General features: G+C 34.5%; 3 protein-coding genes across 5 annotated transcripts in view; all 3 read right to left on the reverse strand.

The window, feature by feature from the left end:
* Positions 1-50: 50 nt before the first annotated feature.
* Positions 51-14,548, reverse strand: LOC113474865. Its single transcript, XM_026837625.1, has 23 exons — positions 14,190-14,548; positions 13,490-13,686; positions 12,819-12,941; positions 12,334-12,483; positions 11,612-11,824; positions 11,144-11,359; positions 9,626-9,793; positions 9,246-9,382; positions 8,911-9,049; positions 8,496-8,675; positions 8,122-8,182; positions 7,478-7,579; positions 6,990-7,221; positions 6,471-6,598; positions 5,936-6,058; positions 5,526-5,630; positions 5,112-5,201; positions 4,378-4,552; positions 2,558-4,167; positions 2,127-2,297; positions 1,462-1,589; positions 485-608; positions 51-61 (listed from the first exon to the last, which is right to left on the reverse strand). The coding sequence occupies exons 1-23, from the start codon at positions 14,314-14,316 to the stop codon at positions 51-53; spliced, it is 4,710 nt and encodes a 1,569-aa protein (XP_026693426.1). The 5' UTR covers positions 14,317-14,548.
* A 1,220-nt stretch (positions 14,549-15,768) lies between these two features.
* On the reverse strand, positions 15,769-18,853 carry LOC100175095 (protein lin-54 homolog). The gene has a single exon (XM_002124830.4). It carries the CDS (start codon positions 18,806-18,808, stop codon positions 16,991-16,993), a length of 1,818 nt encoding a protein of 605 aa, XP_002124866.1. The 5' UTR covers positions 18,809-18,853; the 3' UTR covers positions 15,769-16,990.
* A 1,648-nt stretch (positions 18,854-20,501) lies between these two features.
* Positions 20,502-20,973, reverse strand: part of LOC100185331 (cytoplasmic dynein 2 heavy chain 1-like) — a 44,637-nt gene continuing 44,165 nt past the window's right edge. For all 3 annotated transcript variants that reach the window (XM_026837467.1, XM_026837466.1, XM_018814905.2), the window contains one exon: positions 20,502-20,957. In XM_026837467.1, the coding sequence (XP_026693268.1) occupies positions 20,799-20,957 (159 nt within the window). In that variant the 3' untranslated portion in view covers positions 20,502-20,798. The remainder of the gene's footprint in view (positions 20,958-20,973) is intronic.

Below are 20,973 nucleotides of genomic sequence, written 5' to 3' on the forward strand. Positions count from 1 at the left end.
TTTGTAATGTTTCTCTGTATTCTTGGACAGCAGATACCAATTCCCAGTCATTATTTTTCAGCTGGAAAAATAAATGACTATTAGTATAAAACATAATAAAAACTGCCATACAGTTTTTTATGAGTCAAAACAGTTTGCATATTGCCCTGTGGGCTTTTGAGAAAAATGTTTTTTTGTTTTCAATTTTAAAGCTGGTTTTGTTTAATAACGAAATATATAGACTGGTGTTTCAGAACACTCTGTTTTTTTTAAAAAAATGTTTTTTTTTAAATGTATGTGCACCTGTTTTCTGACCACTTTGCACAATTAGATGTTTTGGTTAGTCCACTATAAACCTTATGAAAAACAATGATACATACAAATTAAAAAAAAATATTTGAGCTAAAAAAATATCAGTAGAAAAAGGCTACTTCAGCAGACATAACTAATAACCATACACAAAACTCAAAGTAAATTCAAATAATACACACAAACACAAAATTACACACCTTATCCTTCAGTAGGTTGAGAGACTTTCTAACCAACCAGCCCCGAACATAACGTTGAATTTCTAAAGCGCTCTCTTGTACCAATGCTGGGCTTGGCAAGCTAGGACCAGGGTGATAAATCTAAACAAAAATTCAAAATTAACTCTGTGCATTTTTATCTAGTGTTAGAAAATGGTGTCACCCATATATATCCCTCCCAAAAAAACTTCAAAAAATAATCACCCACAAAGTGACATACTTGGTAACACGTAAGCAGGCACGAGGTGTATGAAACAGAACACCCGCGTTAAAGACCGGTTTTCCAGCCATGAGAGGTTAAAATAAGTTACATTCATTCAAAAAACTTGTAACCTACTGACATAAACGTTTGTCTTAATGGAAAAAAACTAATAAAAGTGTGTTAACTTACGTTTTTTTTTACTGAACGTATGTAATTTCTCTGTAATAACACTTCAACAGACATTATAACACAGTTGTTCTGTTGCATACAACTTCATGCCCGCTTACGAGTTACCATGTATGTAACTTTGTCGGTTATTCCTATTTTAATATTTTAATCTATAACTGACAGCTTAGACAATCCATTGGGTACCAATAATTTTATAAAAAGTGTTGCATATTGGGCAACTAAGGAAAAGTAACATCTAGAACAGGGGTGTACAAACTTATAAAACGCTGGCCAATATGTGAAATCATATTTATGCGACGGGCTGTCAGGCTATAAGGTTTTCCTCTACATTTGCGATGCGACTCGTATTGGCAAAAAATGCGATTTTAACGAATACCGTTAGGTCAAGTTTGAGGCATATGCTGGTTATAAACAAGGATTCTAGAATAGATTAAACTCCGTACTTGTGGAGTAAAAGACAAAGTTTCTTTGAAGTCCTTTGAGGGCCATTTATTTTGCTCCTGCAGGCCACGGTTTGGAAACCCCTGAACTAGAATATAAGTTATATAACATATAATCATATACCTCATATACATTAGTGTGCGGACCTATCCTTTTAATTCTCTGCATTTCACGTCTGTGGTTGTTTCTTCCACTGCTGCGAGATTCTCTCATTCGACGCTGACGGTTTTCACTTCTCTCTTTTAATTTAGCTGAAAAAATGTTAATGACTCTTATTTATCCTTTTTGGTGGGGCAATGATAGATTGTTATAGAACAGACGTAAACCCCATGCCCACTTACAAGTTACCATGTATGCAAGTTTGTGAGTGATTATATTTTCTGTCTGCCTGACAATTTTGGTCTTACTGACAACTGGCAGGAATAATTAGCATAAACTCTCTTGCCCAAAACACACATCCACAATGGTAGCAACACCAAGCATTAAATTCCGTATCCTTTGGTTTCCATGTAAGCACTCAACCATTAGGCCATGGGCAAAGCTCCAGACAACTTGCTTATAATTATCACACACTATTAGTTGGGATACCTTTATGGGTTAGAAACTTGGTGTCCCTATGATACAGACCAATATATGATGTCCAATACAAACTGCATAACAACTAATATAATTTGTAATAACTTAAATAGTGTGACTGCCTAACCTTAAAACCCGGTAAATATAATTTCACTAGAATAGAAATAAATTTTGCTACTTTTTATATCGAAATAACTTAAAGTCTTTATTACCTTTATAAGCTCTTGCCCATTCTAAAGACTCAGAGTTAATTCCAGTGAACTTTCGTGCGGCTCTAGTTCGAGAAAGATGTTTCCGGAACGCTCTCTGCATCATAACAGCTGCCTCTCTTTGATCTTCCTGCATCTTCCTCTCTTCTGAATCAAACTTTTTGTAAGCATCCGCTGAATAAATAGGAAGACATTATCATTTCATTCGATTTTCTCATCCCATTTTGGTAATAAACAAAAAACATACAAAGAATTATAAAACCGTATGTTCAGGACTCCCAGAGACTGCTGTTAATTGTGGATATTTGGAAAATTTGTGCTAAAATCTGACAAAAATCTTCTAAACACAACTTAAAATTAATAACTCTTTTTTATACTTTGGATTGATTAATAATTTTGGTTATAAAATAAAAAAAAATTCAGGAAACACTCACAATTTACAGATCCACGAAAGATGGTTTGAACATCTGTGTTTCTGTCTATTTGCTTCTGCCTTGTGCTGGCTACAAACTCAACAAAAGGGTCGCGAACGTTTGATTCGGATGGGATAGGACGACCTGATGTTGGTCGTGACATTGAAGTGACAGCAGTCATGTCTTTCAAGGTAATTAGATTTGAATTAGAAGCATTTTTAACTTCAATGTTTGCTTCACAGCAGCCAGGTATACTATTTTCAAGCTTACTATCCATTTCAGCGTTTAAAACAGCAGAGTCTATCATATTTTCAACCATTTCTAGGATGACTATTTTTTCGGACACTTTCTTGCCAATATTGAGATTTTTCAATATTGTTTTAGTGTTTTTTCCACTTTGGCTTAAATCAGCATTTTCCTTTTTCAACAACTTCTCTTTTCTCTTCTCTTCTTTTTTCTTTTTTAAGTTCAGCATCCTCTCTACTTTCTCAGGAGAAGTGACAACTACTTTTATAGAGCACTCCTGGTTTACAAAGTATTCTCTTATCTCTTCTGATCCATGAGGACTCTCCACAACCTCCGAATCAGCATCTGACTCGGAAATCTCGGTCAGAGCATCCTCAGAATCTTTTTCTTTGCCTCCACTTCTCAAAGAATCATCTTCAAAGGTTTCTTTTTTAGTAATCTCTTTCAAATTTCCATCTGCTTCTACTTGTACAGTCAAGTTTTGACAAGAAACTTCATCAATGTCCAAAGAACCTTTGCCAATTTTATCACTTACTACAGATAATTTAACAGATTCCATCGCTTCTCTGTGTATTTTTATGTTTTCTTTATCATTCAAATCCACATTTTCATCACATTGTATCAAACCATCACTTTGCAATTGCTCTTGTAAGTGATTCAAATCTCCAGAACACTTAGACCCTGCATCATCTGATCCAACATCATCATAATTTCCTCCAGAATCCGAATCCTTCGAAGTTGAATCGCTCTCTTCCTCTTCAACATGAATCTTCTCATGAATTTCCTTTCCAACATCATCAACTTCATCATTTCTATCAAAATCATCTTTTCCAAGATCTGTTAGATGTTTAGATGCATCTTTATCCTCTTTAACTTCTCCAACATCAACAGATTCATTACAACTACCTTCAATACCTTGTTTGGAAAGCTTTAAATCATCTTCAAGGGTTGTATCAAGTTTGCCGATACTTTTTTCAACATTCAACAACTTATCAACATGTTGAAAAGGTTGATCAAGACTAACAGAATGTTCTTCAACATTTGGAACAACATCTTGATCAGGTTGTTTGTTGCTTTCAGTTGATTTATTTTCCAATGGTTTATCTTCAAGAGATTGAAAATTTTCAAAAAATTCAACACGTTTAATTTTTCCATCAACAATATTGTTTTCAGCAACAACAACAGCATCTACAGATTGGTCAGACAAGTTTTTATCACTTCCGCTTGATCCTAGCGATAAAAAAGATGACCTAGGACTTCCAGCATCACTTGAGATGTTCTGATCATCATTTTCTTCGCCACTTTTATCAGAAACTTCCCTTTTATCATCAAATGGTTGACTAAGGTTACTTTCATGAGTTCTGTTAGTGAGCAATGGGTCAGACCTAAAATATAAACGTAAGAATTAAAAAGTTAATTAGAAAAATAATGACAGCCGTTTTGTTGTAAATTCTCTTCTTTCCTTGTATTAATTAATCTAATTGTTAGTGTATTTAAAGAAAATATTAAAAAATATTTATTCTACATAATTAGACAGGCAGATTGTGGGTTAAAGAGACAAAACAAAAGTCAATATATGCCCATGAAAAACATACCTTGGCGTTATTGTAAGTTCTTCTTTCGGGGAACCCATGCCAAGACCAGGTGCTCCATTTGATGAAACTCCTTCATCAGAATATGAACGTTCACCTGATGAATCAAGTATTGCAGCACGACTGACTATATCTGCATAGTTAGTTGCTCCATTATCCACACCATCCAGAGGACCACCTGAAAGTTATTGTAAAATGTTAGGTATAACACATTTTTTGAGTAATGGGCCAATCCTGGCCACGCCGCGGGACCTCACACATATAAAATAGAATAGTTATAACACATGCAATTGGATTCATACACTTTGATTCTGCTTACAAGCTACCACAGAGGCAACTTTGTGGTTGATTTTATTTTTTGTCTGCAGGGCTTGTAATTTACTCAACTCATTAGTGCTCTGGGTTAGAGAAACAAACATGTCTTTGCCAAAGGGCACCAATGGTAGCAGCATCAGGCTTCTAACTCAGTACCCTCTGGTTCTAAAGTATGGGCTCTAAACACTGCGTCACGATGCAGGTATTTAGCATTTAGATAATAAATGTGCGTTCTTTTCAAATTATTATTCCCAAAATAAAAAAAAAACACAAGTAAAGAAAAATTATTATTCCCCCCCCAAAAAAAACACAAGTAAAGAAAAAACTACATATCACTTTAAAATTCATAGCTTTTAAAATATATTACACCAATTGAATCAGTAAATAAATCCAATGGTTTAAACTAATGCACAACAAAACACCTGAGAGCCAATGTGACAACCAATTATCTTGCTGGACTTCACTTTTTTCATCATCAGATTTCTCTGTATCTTTCATAACACTGTGGAAATCTGAAAAAAAAATAACTCTACTTATAAATTTGACCACTGGAATTTTAATTTTTTAATGCTGTTAACTAGTTCTCAGTACAATAAGAGTTTTGCCCAAGGACAAACACCCACAATGGTGGCAGGATGAAACTTAAACCCAGTCTTAAACGATATCAAAATACAACCCTAAAACCACTGGTTTCAAACACATTAATATTAAATAAATAAAACAACATTAACGGGCAACAAAAACTTACTCATTTTATTAAAAAAAATTGACCTATAATTTTTTACTAGGTAAAATATATTGCAAAGATGGAAAATCAATTTTAATACAAAGTTTACCTTCATAACTTAAATGGTCATCTGATAGCATGTCTTCATCATAGTGACCTGCTGTGTATTCTGTAGCTATGGCAACTGCTGCTGTTGTACCACAGTAAACACCTCCTGTACATTGTGCTTATATTAGTTTTAGTGACTTTATTGTGTTTTAGTGTTTACATACACTTTTTTTGGCTAGAGCAATGGTTATCTAACTTTTTTAAATATTATTTTTCAGAGACTTCTTATCATTTATTTTAAAAATTATAGTAAAAATGCCAATATTCACAGTTAACATGACTTGCTATAGTAAGAATGTGTAACCTTAACACATTTTTAACATCGAAACTTTTGACAAAACAAAAAAATTATCCTGAAAAATTTCAAAAAATTTAGTGTTGTGTTATAGAAATCATGTTCAATTTACTGACCTGGTGCTGCGTATGTTGTTCCACCGAGATCCCCCGGCACGTGCATGGGGGCCACAATGTTTACAAATGATAATTGAGGGGGTGGGGGGGCTTCTGGGGGTACTGGGTCCCTCTTTTTGGCAACTACAAATTTATACAAATACATATAATAAACTATAAATATATAAGTTGAAATTAGCAAAATGTAAGTTGTTCTTTACAATTGTGTATACATTGTAAAAGGACCATTAGGTCACACTATTAACAAGAACTTACATGGTTCAATCCTCAGTGTTGCTACCATTGACAACTGTTAATATTATGCATACCCAATATGCCAAATATACCGCAGTGGTTCCTTATGGGTTGTCTAAGTTGTCAGCAATTACAAAAAAAAAGTAAAAAATATTCTCAAAATATTCATGCACAAAATTACATACATGTGGTAACTGGTAAGCATACACGAGGTGTGTTAAACAGAACACTCGTGTTATATTGACTATGGTTGCCCTGCCATGTAAGGATAAATAAATTAAATACATTCATTCCTACTCACTAGGTCTTGAAAAAGAAGAAATTGCTCCTGTTCTCTTTTTAGCTCTTAGTTGGGCAACATAAGAACTTGCTGATGATCTTCCAGAGTGAATTTCTCTGCTGTTGTTTTTCACAAATTTTGCGACACTCCTGAAAATCATAACCATAAGAAAACGAACTGCGCTGTTCCTATTAAAAACTTAGTACTGAACAAAACTCTCAATTAATGATGTACCGAAGATGTTATAATGTATACAACTAGCGTCATTGGTCTCTTATTTAAACAGTAATTTGATTTTTGTTGGTAGCCCGGTGTATTCTGTTTTAATGCAACAAAAATTTTCAACAAGATGAATTCCAGACTAGGGCCAGTTTCACGTAATACAGTTACCATCTTTTTCAAGCACAAGTACTCTGCCCACAATGGTGACATCGATGAGCCTTGAACTCATAACCTCTGGGTTAGAGGCAGAAGTGCTAATCATTGTGCCATGGTGGCTGACAAGAACACAGTTTTTAAAAGGAAATCCAGATTTCTCACCTAACTCTCATGGATTGGGCAACACTTCTATGTTTCAACATTCCAATAGAATGATGACTTGCAGCTCCAGCAGATCGAGATACTTCGGAATTGGCAGGATTTGAGCACCATGACGCAGCAGTTTTTGGGCGAGTCTGCGTTTTATTCAAACTACGAGCGGCCTGACGAGAATCCATATTGTTGCCAAGTTCGCCATCGATGTTGACTTTGTATTGCCGATATACTGCAGACACTGATGAAATATTGGGTAGAAAATGTGTTCGGTTTTATTGCATATTTAAAAATTAAGCACTGAAGGAACTTGTTAACAACGTTTACAACATATGTACTACTTTTGATGGGGGTCTAAAAGTTAAATTTATTGACAAAGTTGAAAAAGATTCATAATTACTAGTATAGCCCAAAAGTACCAGCACAGGTCGAAAATTTGGTTAGAAAACCACCCAAAAATTATTGTTTTGACCTAAAATATATTACAGTAGGCATACCTCCAGTAAAATATTTTGGACTAGATTGAGGTCTTGTTGAACAACGTGACAAACTTTCACTGTCGTTGTTGATTGAGTTGAACGATTTTGGTCGCTGTTGTTCTAACAGGTAATATGATTATGTTGGTTGGGGAACATTTTGGTAGGTAATAACATATTTGTTGCATTGCATATATATGATGGCAACATACATTGTATGTGTACATACAACTATCCAAGTTTTTTTTATTTTAGGTGGGTGAGGTCCTTGTCAAGGACCTGGGATTTAAGCCAGGTTTGGCTCATTACCCCAACACCCAAAAACCTATTCAAGTCTTTTGTGCGCACAGTGCCACGACACCGAATCGCAATCAGACATGAATTTTCGCACCATTTTTTATCCTTGTGTGGTTACGAGGTACCACACTTTTCAACTTTGTGTGATTTTTGCTTTTATATGGCTTAGAATTTAGACAACCCATGCGAATTAATAAACCATGTAAAAACTTGTAAAATACAAAAGACAAAGTAGCAGCAGAAAGCTATGAACCTGTACCCTCTGGTAGAAAGCATTTATCCTTAGCATTTGCCCAAAAAATCCCTTGAATATTTTACATTGTTTATAAATACAGGTGTACAAGATTGTTAATTTTTTTAGTATTTACTTGAGTTTGAGGTTTCAGAGCGTGGTGATATCTTTTCTAAAGCTTCTCTGCTTGAATCATTCTGTATATTGAAAGTGTATATTGTATTACTAAAATAATGCATTAGTGACACCTTATTTGACTTGAGGGTAAAAGAATGAACGAATGTCACTTATTAAACTTTTTTAAAAGGGAATCAGTAATTTCTATTTTTTTCAATTTTTTGCAAAGTTGGTCACAGATGTACCAGTTTAATTGTTTACAAAATGGAATTAATAAAACTTATCACTTACACCCCTTATGACATGTTTAATCTAACAACCATATTTGCACTATTCTGCTATCAATATACCAATAGAAATAGTATAGAATAGTAAAGTGGATTAACAACATACTACACTGGTTGAAGCGTCCCTTACACTTCCAGTCAAAGGTATCATTACTTTATGTTGTACATGGGAACCTTCCTGCATGGCTAGTAACACTCCAGAAGCTTCTTTTTTCAAAACTTCATTCTCATTTTGATTGACAGGCACCATGGGGTACCGCCAACCATGCTTTGGTGCAGAAAGTGCCTAAAATTTTGGTTGATAATAAATAAGAAAACATTACTGAGGTAATGGGCCATTTCGTGCATAAATTCCTTTGGCATGCTACAGAATTTATGGTTTACATAGCTTCACGTACTACACATAAAAAAATTTTCCAGAATTTTTGAAAATGCTAGTCAAATTTAAGGTCTAATCACTAACAAATATATATTGTGCGTTATGTATGTTTATATAAATTAATCCATATTTTGAGCATTACCTCTTGATTAGCTGAATTCATTTGCTCTCCTGTCCCACCAGCTAATTCAAACACAGCAGACATCGTAACATTCGATTTTCGTGGTTGGACTATAGATTCATGCGGTGGCGTTTGTGTTTTCCGTCTTCCGAGTAATTTGCTGAAATTAACAGTTTTCCATTTATAAAAGCAGGTTGTTAAATATTCCTAAATTTTTTTTAAATGTTGTTCACCTGGTGCATAATTTTTATTGAAAAAATTCAGGTAACAAGGTCAAAAATTAGTTTTGAAAAAAATTTTAAGATTTTTGTTAAAACAAACAGTAACATTTAAGTGTTGCCAGTTGAAATACTCACCCTGCAGTGTTGCCATGTGGTAAAGTTAACCTAGCAGGAGCGGATGAACTTCTTTCTGAGAGTTTTTCCACTTCTGAAACTTGTTCATGGTTAAGAAATTCTTCCAATGACATATCTTTGTACGCAACCATTGCATTCTAGCAATAATATAGACAGGTTAGAAACCTGTACATAAAAATTAACACACCACATTTTTTTATCTTTAAATTGATATGCTGTGTAATTAAGTCACATAGCGATACACAAATGGGTAGCAGAAAAAAGAAAGCTAGATTAGAGTACTGTACATAAAAACGAAAATACCCCATATTTTGGGATTTTTTTTTAATCAGAAAAAAAGGCTGCAAATAACAAAAAATGAAATTTCAAATATTACAAACTTGTTCATTTAAAGAATTTCCAAATTCATCTGTTTTTTCCTTTAAAGTGTTGGCTGTATCTCTGACCACATTTTCAGTTTTATTTTCAGGGAATTCCAAATAATGTTGTCTAGTTTCATGCTTATGGTTGATGTACTGCCTTAAATAGGACTCTTGTTGTGCAGCATGCTGTTGAGAATATGGGGCATTAAATTATACAGTACAGTAGAGTAAGTTTAAATACTATTAGCATCGAACAAGAGAATTACATGTCTATTTAAATATATATTAAACACTTTGCAAAAACTTGGAGTATAAAAATGTCATACAAACTAAAAAGTCAGAAGCATCTGACCAACTATTTTTTTAAGGAGAATGTATCTGTATTAAGAAAAAAATAATATCCTTTTTTAAAAGCTGGAATTTTCTAAACTTTTTTTTTTCTGATATTTCCTTTGTAAAAAAATGATATATTAATTTTTTTAATTACAAAAGAATTGTTTTCTGGTCAAGTAAAATGTAGGCAAAACTATGTGTGTTGCTGTGCTTTGATTTATCAGAAAATTGTTAAATAAACCTTTTGGAACTGATATAAGTGGATAATCATACAACGCTTGAGACAATAGAAAGCAACTTATCCAATCACAGATCACTGTCTGGGCCACACAAGCTTTTCATGGCATTCATAAACACTTCAAAAGAACAAAGGGGTATACTGAAACAAAGCCCTTAAGAGTGACTATAGGCTGTGGATAATTATACTCAGTCCTTTTCTACTCTATTCTATATAAATAAATGAATGAATTTAACTTGCTTTATCCTTGCATGGCCGGAAAATGACAGTTGTTATAAAACAGGTTCATAAACCTTGTGCCAGCTTACAAGTTACCATGTATGTTACTTTGCGGGTAATAAATTTTTTAGTTATGGCTGATAATTTGGACAATCCATTAGGGCCTACTGGGTTGGAGCAATTATAGATGAGGTCCAACAGCAGAAATGTCATGCGTCCTGGGATTTAGGCTTGAGTTGGACTTTTATCCTATGTAATACACACTTTTATACTCGAGAGAGAAATTAAAAGTCACTGTGGGGTAATGTTATTCAAGCAACATATATGTGTCTGATATAAAATACTGGGTAATTTGATATTGGTGATACAATTGTTAAAGTTGTTTTGGGAAGCTGAACGGATAAATTGTACTGAGAACAGCTTTGTTTACAATGTGCTAAATTTAATAGGTAATATATATGTATTGTGATATGTAAACTAAATACAAAAGTACTTATATGTTTTTTTAATGTTTTGTTTTATACCTCGTGCCCGCTTACTAGTTACCACATATGTAACTTTGTAGATGACTATTTTTTAAATGGACACCACTACAGTTTGGACAACCTATTAGTGACCACTGGGTTGGAGAAATAGCCCATAAGTTGGAGAAATAGCCCATAAGCCATGGCGCCCGGTATAAAAAGTGTTTTGCTTATTTGTACCACAACGCCCAAAGTAGCACCAGCGAGCTTTGAACCGCTTACCTGTAAGCAGAACTCTTTGAACAAAACTAAATTCGCGATTCTGTTCGGATCAGTGACTTGCTCTGGAGTTTTTGGAGCAATTGTTTCTTCCTCTTCTGTAGGAATTACCACACGAATTTTCTGTTTACTACCCGCGTCAGAAGATCCTTTTTCTCTTTGTATAAGTTTTGATAATGGGATAGGAGAGTTTTTGGCCCAAGATAAGTCATGTTTTACCTAAGATTAAAGTATTTCAATTTAATACAAAAAAATATTAGGATAATAAATATATAAATATTAATTTATAATAATATGATACAATAAATATTTTTGCCTTTTTTCTAAATTCTGTTATATGATAAATATATTTGCATATTTTTAAAAAGCCTTTTTTCACACTAGGTATTACCGACAACTTTAACAGAAAACAATACGCATATTAAATGTGTTCAGTATTTTTACATCAGAAGAAAAAAAATGACTGCCTACCTCAGCAATTGCACTCTGCGGTCTATTTTGATTGCGTGTAGCCACATCTTCAAAGGTGTCTCTATGAGAAAGTCTATGTTCCACAACAGGTTTATGCAGTTTAAGTTTAGAAGGTGCTGTCATTGGTCTGTTAAGATGTTCTATTTTGTTAACACCCCCATATTCGCGTTCATACGATTCTCGTGAAAATTCTAAGTCTTCTTGGTAGTTTGTCTGCAATAAAAAGTTTTTCATTGTTTCTAAATTATTGCATACATAATTTCCATTGTTTCCACATTTATTGTATATAAAATTTGTATTGTTGCAACATAATTGCTTTTTATTGTTTAAACATTGTTGCATACGCCATTTTATTGTTAAAACACCAACAGTTTGCCATGGTGGGAAATAACAGCAGCAACACATGGTCAAAATATGAAATATATTGTTTTAAATGTAAATTTGTCTGTATTTTTCCCCTGTATGGCTGGACAACACATATATGACAACTGGCCAAAGGTTTGAGAAATTGAATCATGCTTTACTCCCAATATCTCTGGCTATGAGCACAACACAATTTAACAAAGATTCCACAGCTTGAATAATGAATATACTGTTGGTGGTAAAATTCGGCAGTGTATTCACCACATAAAAAACATGTATATATATATATATATACAGCATATATATTTTTTTTATGTGTTATATAGATCTAAAAAATACTGGGTAAAAGTTTTTAGTACTTGGTCTCTTAATGTCATGGTGTCCACACTGGTGAGGTCCTGGGTTGGACTGGGAGCAAACATGGAGTTTGTGGTCCCACTTTGTTGGTACATTCTACCTCGCTCGATTCGCTCAAGTTCGCGAACTTTTATAAGATGTGTTTCTAATGACTAAATAGAATGTGTAATAGGGTGGGGAAGACGGGACACCTTTTTTTATTCTATTTTTCCACCCCATTTGGTGGTAAACAACGAACATTTAAAGAATTATAAAACCAAACCCTCAGGACTCCTATAGACCGTTGTTAATTGTTTAAAACAAGATCAGGATATTTCGACATAATATGCAACACTATGTGAATTTTATTTATCTCTTTGAATACAGTCACGAATATCAGATTAATTAACACAGAAAAAAGTGTTAGCAGCAAAACAACAGTTGTTAAAACACTGTATATTAGGTAATGGTTTCAATATGGGTGTAGTTATTCATGCTTGGTACTGACCTTCAGAAATGGAACAGAACCAGCACTGTTTCTCTTTGATTTGCATTGTGCTTTTCTACGCCAATTTGGTTTGTTTTTCTTTGAGTAAATATCTTCTGTGATTTTTCTTGCAGAGGGAAAATACTGTGAGAAAACAGACTATTATGAAACTGAACACAAAAGCCTACAGTATATTAATAAACAGCAATTATTTGTTCATTTTTTAACTGCATGGTGAAAAATGGCAACTGTTACATAACAGTCTTCTATTTCATACACCTTATGCCAGTAAGAAGATACCATGCAACTTTGTGGGTGATTATATTTTGGAGGTTTTTGTCTGCATGACATTTGGAACAAAAATAGCAGCATCAGGACTTAAACCCAGTAAACTCTGGTTTACAGGGAAGTACTCTAACCACTGAATAATGGCACAAACCAGTTGCCCAAGTACAAATGTGTCCACAACAATAACTACAGACTCTTGAACTCAGTATCATCTGGTTTACAGGCAATGTAACCACTGTGTAACAAAGCCTATATCTATATTAAACATTTCAAATTACCCTATCTGTTTTAAACATAATCAAAGTAACTGCAAAAGGCCCATCACGCAAAATATTTAGAAAAGTTTTTAAAACCGCTGATTTAACCACTGTGTAACAACGACCTACCTAAACGTATTGACTTACCCCATCTGTTTTACACAGCACTTGCTTATTACAGTCAAACCACTGGTGAACTTTTCTAAGAGCCAGAAGTTGTTGTTCAGCCAGATGAAACTGGTTTCCAGGACCCTGGTTAGCTGCTACTACTTCAAGTAACATTTTCTCCAGCACAGAGTAAAAAATTCGGTCTTGTGTCTGCTGGTTTCGAATGTTCTTTTTGCCTGGATATTTATACATGAGATTAGGTATGCAGTTGGGCCTTAGTGGTGCTAGTGAAGAGTCTTCCCCCCACCTTATATGCTAACCACTAACTACTAACCCCTATAACCACTAACCCGGGCCACTAACCATCAATACCTAACCCTAACCCCCTAACCACCAACCACTAACACTTTCCACTAGCCTATTCTGCTATGTACCAGCAGATTCTTCACTAGTGCCAAACTTTTGCACGACATAACTTCCCCTATGCACGCCAATGAATTAAATATTAAATCGAATTAAGTAGGATTTCCTAATGTGATTTAGAATTGTACGTTTACTTGTACGATTTTTAATAATGACCTGCGTGTACACGAAAAATAACCGTCTTGCATGCGCAAGATCTCGCCAGGAACTGCCATGTTTTGCAGACTGGCCACAGATTAAATTATAACATTACATAAAACAAATCAGAAAGTAATATTACTATATATTACTTATAACTTAAATTAATGTAGAATACCTGTTAGTGCCCTCACAGCCAAATCATCTTTGAACCTTTGCATCGAACTAACCATCTTCTGATACTCAATAACCTGCATTAGGTTGCTTTGCTTCAAAATTTTCAACTCTTTGTCCGGCCCAATCATGTTATTGTTGTTAACTGGTTATGTAGCTACAGAAATGATACGGCTACCTCATACACATTTTTCAATGTAAGTGTAGAACGTAAAGAGTTGCACTTTAACTAATAAGCAAACAGGTTTTCTATCTTTATATATAGCGTACATAGCAACCCAACCAAGGAAATTTTAGTATGTAGTATAAAGAGCGTACATTTTTGCTAATTTTGTATGGGACCACGTCCATAAAATTCAGTCAGTGTAACTTATTTTATCCTTGCGTGGCCGAAAAACGACAGTCGTTATAACACGGGTGTTCATACACCTAGTGCAAGTTACAAGTTAACATGTATGTTACTTTGTGGTAATAATTTTTTAGGATTTCTGTATGAATGAATGAATGTAATTTATTAATTTATCCCCGCGTGGCCGGAAAACGACAGTCGTTATCTCACGGGTTTAACACCTCGTGCCAGCTTACAAGTTACCATGTATGTTACTTTGTGTGTAATTGTTTTTTGGGAGGGATTTTTTCATGTTTTTTAAGTATGGCTGATAATTTGGATAATCCATTAGTGACCACTGGGTTGAAGCAATTGTCGTTAAGTGCCTTTCCCAAGGGTTCATACGCCTACAATGGTAGCAGCCTAGAGCATTGAACCCATTACTTATGGGTTAGAGGCACTAACCGACTGTGCTACGGTCACTCCACCTACCGCACCGTCTGCTATCCCTAAAAGGCCAGCCCGGGCAGCCCCCACCACCCCTTTCTATCCAGCACCTAATAATGCACCAGTGCCTGCACCACTGAAAACATTTTCCCCGATACTTCTTCATGTTGTGTATTCGTTTTCCAATTTTCGAAATTGATCAGCCAACCGAGCCCTACATTTCCTAATAGTTTTTTTTTCTAGTTGTTTCATTAGGAAAGGCATTTCCTGTCTCATGACGTATGTTTTGTACATCTTTTATTAGAAAATGAGTCATTTTGTCCTAGTGAAGAAGATTGAACATCTTCTCAATCTGAAAAAAATAGTCAGGAAATTGCGTATACACTTATATAGTAGGGTGGGGAAAGATGGGACACATTTAGCAGATAGTATCCAAATATCCTGATCGTGTTTTAAACAATTAACCACAATCAGTGGTAGACGTGAAAAAACCGTTTTAATTATTTTTCGAGTATTCTTTGTTTACTACCGAATAGGACGAGAAAATATGATGAAAAGGTGTCTTAACTTCCCCCACCATACCATATTGCAAATAAACAATAAATGAATGAACGTATCTTACCTAATCCTCACGTGACCTAAAAACAAAGTCGTTATGACACGGGTGTTCTGTTTAAACGTCGTGCCAGCTTATGATTTGGTATCAGTTGAACCCCACTAAAGCTTCTACAGTACACACAATACTAAACGCGTTATCACCTCTATTTATTTTACTCAATCCATTATATCACCATTAACACAAATCAAAACCTTCTTTAATATGGTTTTATTTTTCCATAGTCTTACAACATTGCTTAACATTGTTCAAAATGGCTTTTTACCAAAATAAAGCAACTACTAAATAACTTTATTTTCTAATAAAAAAACGGTGAAAAATCTGTTTTGTATTAGTTTTTGCTTGTAAATGGTTAAAATTTCAAGCATAAGCAATGCTGAAAGTGTTAAAAAGTACAATACTTCAATAAGAAACGTTTACAAAGATATATATATCATGGAGAGGTATTTGAAGTAAGAAAAATGTACCAGCAAGACTTTTGTTGCTAGTTGAACATATATCACTGGAACCAATAGCATAAATATATATATATATATATGGACATTTTGTTGGAAGTACGAAAATCTTATGTGAAAAAGGTTGTTTTAATATCGGTACAGTTACAATGTTAATGACAGTCTTCATTTTAAACAGATTTTAAATGGGATTTTTGAGGAAAAATACAACCAAAAATTATTTTTTAAACCAATTAAAATTTAATATTACAATTTCTTTTGATAATTTTTACATTTTTTTATACTATATTATTCCTTTCAAAGCATGGTATAACAGGTCATATTTGCAACACATATGAATTACACTGTGTGTATACAAAATGAAGCCAGTTGGGGTGACGGAAAATGGTAAAAATCGGTAAAATTTTCTACACAACTTCTGCCCTTTTTAAGAGCAATGCAATGATCAAAAAAAACTAACAACTAATAAACTAACAAAAATTTCTTATACACTGAAACCAAAGCAAAAAGGAAACAAATAAAGCATCAAAATCCAAAAATCGGTGAAATGATTTTTAGTATTTTTACCAAGTTATACATGTGTCAAAATTTGTGCAAGTATGTTGTGAAAAAGAAATAAATCTGGTTAAATTGTTTATGATATTAAGTTATAAACACCTTATTTGACTACATTCAGTTTCCTAATTTTACTTTATATATAATATATATATATAGAAGGTTGGAGAAAGATGGGACACCCATTTCATTTTTTCTTTTTTATCCAAAAAAAATTCAAAGAATTATAAACCGTATGCTAACGACTCCCATAGACCGTTATTAACTGTTTAAAACACGATCAGGATATTTGGATATTATGTGCTAAAGGTGTCCCATCTTCCCCCACATTACTATAGAAAAAAGAATGTTACTAGTTGGGCAGAAAGTTGGAAGAAAATGATGAAAACGTTTAAAAACCAAAACTAAGTTGTTGGATTTGACTTTGCTTTACCAGCGGCTTGAATAATTTGCATGAGACATTTCCCAAACTCCTCAAGAACCATCATTTCAGTTTGGTTCGAGGAACGGTTAGTTTTCTCTGCCTCTTCTGCCTGGGCAAGTAAGCAGGTACATGTGGCTTCTATCACCTCTTGGGTAAAGAATGTATAAGGCAGTCGTTCTCCACTGGCGCTGTGGTACGTCTGTGGGCGCTGAGTTGGCCGTATTTCCCCAATATGGGTACTTATTCTGCTTTTTGAGGCCGCTTGTTGCTGGCAGCGTACAGCTGCAGCGTCAGCTAAGTTCATGAGTGGATGTTGTTCTTTCAGAGCTACACTATCTTCTTCCAGGTTTTTACATCCTATACACTTGCACTTGGATGTGCATGGTATGCGGGCCTCGTAACATTCACAGTAGTTTTTCAGGCAGCCTGAGCGTTTGCAGTTACAGCCCTTTTGGTGAGTCCTATTTGCATCTCTGCCTCTGCCAATTTTCGGCCGAAAAGCCATAGGATTTCTTTCCAAACAGGACTTTATTGCTTTTGAACGGTCGGTATCGAATTCGAGGTTGTTATGGCAGTTTATGCAGTTGCACGAATCGCAAAAGTGTCCGTTTGCAAAGCACTCGCAATACAACTTTAAACACATAGATTTTGTGCAGTTACATGGCTTACGGATTTTACCATTCATAACTACTTTCTGTGTAGTGTTGCTCTGAATGGTCGGATTTATATCCGTGCTTCCAGTTGCTGCAGACTCTGAGCTATACACAATGGAGCCAGTATTGAGCTGTTTTTTGAGCTGTTCCACATACTTTGCAGGTACCATTGCATAGCCAATGTTGCCTGCTTGTAGCAAAGCCCCCTGTGACATGTTAGCCACACTCTGCTGCTGGTTTGTAGTAACAGAGGCAGTGGCTGGCATTATAAGCCTTTGATGGGGTTTATTTTGCTGTTGTATTGTCCTCTGATAAGGCTGAATGTTAACAAAAGGCTGCTGTTGCTGTTGTTGAACCAGAGTTGTACCTGGAGGTAGCTCATTTGCATGCGCTGTTACATAATTGGTAACGCCACTGGTTTGGTTTTGTCCATTTGCTGGAACCAGTCTCACGCATGGCATCTTAACACCAGGAATTTGAATTCTTTGTGGTACTGGTACAAAAGTTTGCTGCTGGTTTGACTGTATGTTAGAGACAGCTATCCTGTTACTGGTTGGGGCAGAGGATATAAATGTTTGGAATTGGAACTTTGGGTTATTGGCTGTGGACTGGGAATTTGTAATGCTTACTGTGTTATGCACTGTTGGGTGAGATGGGTGTATCATTGAGACTTTTAGAGATGTTTTCATTGGTGATATTGGAATCTTAAATCCTCCTTTTACAGGTGATAGGGTTATATTTCCGCCTTTAACTGTCACTGTTTGCAGAGCTGGCAGTTTTGCTTGATTAGAAACACTTGTAAACTGTGTGCTTGGACTCAGGCTCGCACTTGCAGGACGCTTTAAAACATACTTTGTAATGATCGGGTTACCAACTTTTTGCTGCGTAAATACCTGTATAGGCTGTGTAGAAACTGCAGCACCAGCCAAGCCTGTAGGTTGTATTATAGAAGAGTTAGGAACAAGATTTTGCTGTGTTGTGCTATCAGTTTGGCTATTTTGGCTATCCACTTCCATTAACATAGTTTCAATGGCGTCATCAGTTATATCATGGGCATTGTCAGGGCTCATAGATTCCATTTTAACTTCTCCTTCTATGCGGTCAAGCATGCTGTCAATGTCTGGTCCGTTTTGAAATGACTCCATCTTGATTCAAGGTTTGTTTTAAATTTTAATTTTAATTAAAACCAACATTCTGTAACAAGATTGGAAAAATTAAAACCAAAATAATTTTTTAGATTTGAATCATAAAACATTTCAAAATTACCAGATTAGGCCTATTATATCGCATACCATACAACCTGTCATATAAATTTAAGACTTAGCCTGTTGGCCATAACTCAATAGCTGTAATAAAGTTTTTACAACCAGAGTAAACAAACACACAGCCTTAAAACTATTGTAATTTGTTCGCCAGTCTATCGGTGTAACTCTTTTTCAGTGGACACAATTTATAGTAGGCCAGTTTGCAGAGTATGGCAGTTCCTAAAGAGCTCTCACGCATGCTATACGGTTATTTTACACGAAAATCCTACTAATTTTATTACATATTTGTAATTTGTTCGCCAGTCTATCGGTGCTACTAACTCCTTTTTATTCGCCAGTGGGCACAATTTATAATAGGCCAGTCTGTGCGTGCAAAACGATTATTTTTCGCATGCCCACGTGCTATTCCCTAAAAGTCAAGAAAGTACATACATTTCCAAGCCACATTAGGAATCTGTGAAAATCCTACTAATTTTATTACAAATTTTTTCATTGTTTAATCAATTGGTGTGCGTGGGACAATTATGGCGTGCATAACCAAAAGTTTGTAAAAAAATCACTCGTGCACCTGCCATACTGAAATTTGTTTTGGGTTCAAGTTAACATGATGTAGACCATACCCTAATCAAGAGACAGGAATTATCACAGAAACTTTTTACACTGCAAATCCCAATAAAAAAGTGCTAAGCAAAATTTTATTTCCTACATATAAAGCCTAATTTAAGGTTTTAAAACAAAATTGAATACACATATTGTTAATAATATATATTTCCCTTTGTTGATATCTTATTGGCTAAACGTTAAACATTTAAAAAAATATTCAAAGAGTGTTTTGATGAAACAGTCCACCTACAAAAATTTAACTTTACAATCTAGCTGGATAGGTACAGGTCTGTACATGCTGGTTAGTTTTAAATAATATACACATAAATCATTGTTTAAACTGTCATATAAAAATCCATTATTAATTAACAGTTAACACTAATCAATGCAACCCCCAAATATATTTTACAAAACCATTATTAAATGGATCTAGCACTTTTTACAGTGGTGATTCTAGTCACCTCATGTTTGTGAGATAAGGCACTTAAGCTAACTGTTCTGCAGAGGCAGACTAAAAAAATACATTATACACAATTAAACACACACACAAAAAAAGGTTTAGCTTAACAAAAAAAAGGAAAAGGGACGATTTTTAAATTCACGGTATTTAATTTAACGCTCAGAATTGTTTTACTCAAAAAGCGAGTGCCATACGCAATAAAAATACCGTGAAAACTTTCTTGTTTTCCAATTTCCCGCAAACGACCTCAAACCAAAATCCATTTTGTTCAATTTTCCTACTTCGTTTCGGAAAGTGCGAAAAAGTCGTTACAGCGAAAAGATCGCCATAGACAACGCAAATTAATTATTTTCGATTTATTTTCTCCCTAATTCCAAAAACATCTACGGTATTTTGTTTTTTTCCACGAACTACATGTTTTATTACATCTTGTTTATTGATATAACAAACTTCTATGTTTTTAAAACGCAGGTTCTTCTGCAAAGTGCCCATTTTTACCTAAAACCAACGCAAAATCGTTCATAAAATATATATTTTCCAAATGCTATGCACATTGAACGACATAAATTCTACAAATACGTCTATTGATATATTAATGTACAATAAACCTAAAAGCCAATAAGCAATTATATACAGCTAGGCAGCAAAGAACTATTTCATTCTATAGCAACAAAATAAAAATATATACGAATTTGCAAATTTGACACAGTGTTACAAAATGCCTATAAATTTGAAAATTTACAGAAAATATGCTTTCCCAAAAGATTGCTAACTATTACATGAAAATCAACATTTTCTATTTTGTTTTTAATGCTGTTGTAAAAGTAAAGCAGCACCGCTCTGAATCCATGTTTTAGTTTGTCCGCCACATGGCACATCAAGACAGGTAACAATACTTTCTCTGTTTGGACTTTTGTATATCGGAAGCGAAATTGTTTCATTTGAACTGTATGGTACTGGAGCATCCTGAAAATAACAATTC

This window comes from Ciona intestinalis, chromosome 14 (genome assembly GCF_000224145.3).
Source record: "Ciona intestinalis chromosome 14, KH, whole genome shotgun sequence".
Taxonomy (NCBI): Eukaryota; Metazoa; Chordata; class Ascidiacea; order Phlebobranchia; family Cionidae; genus Ciona; species Ciona intestinalis.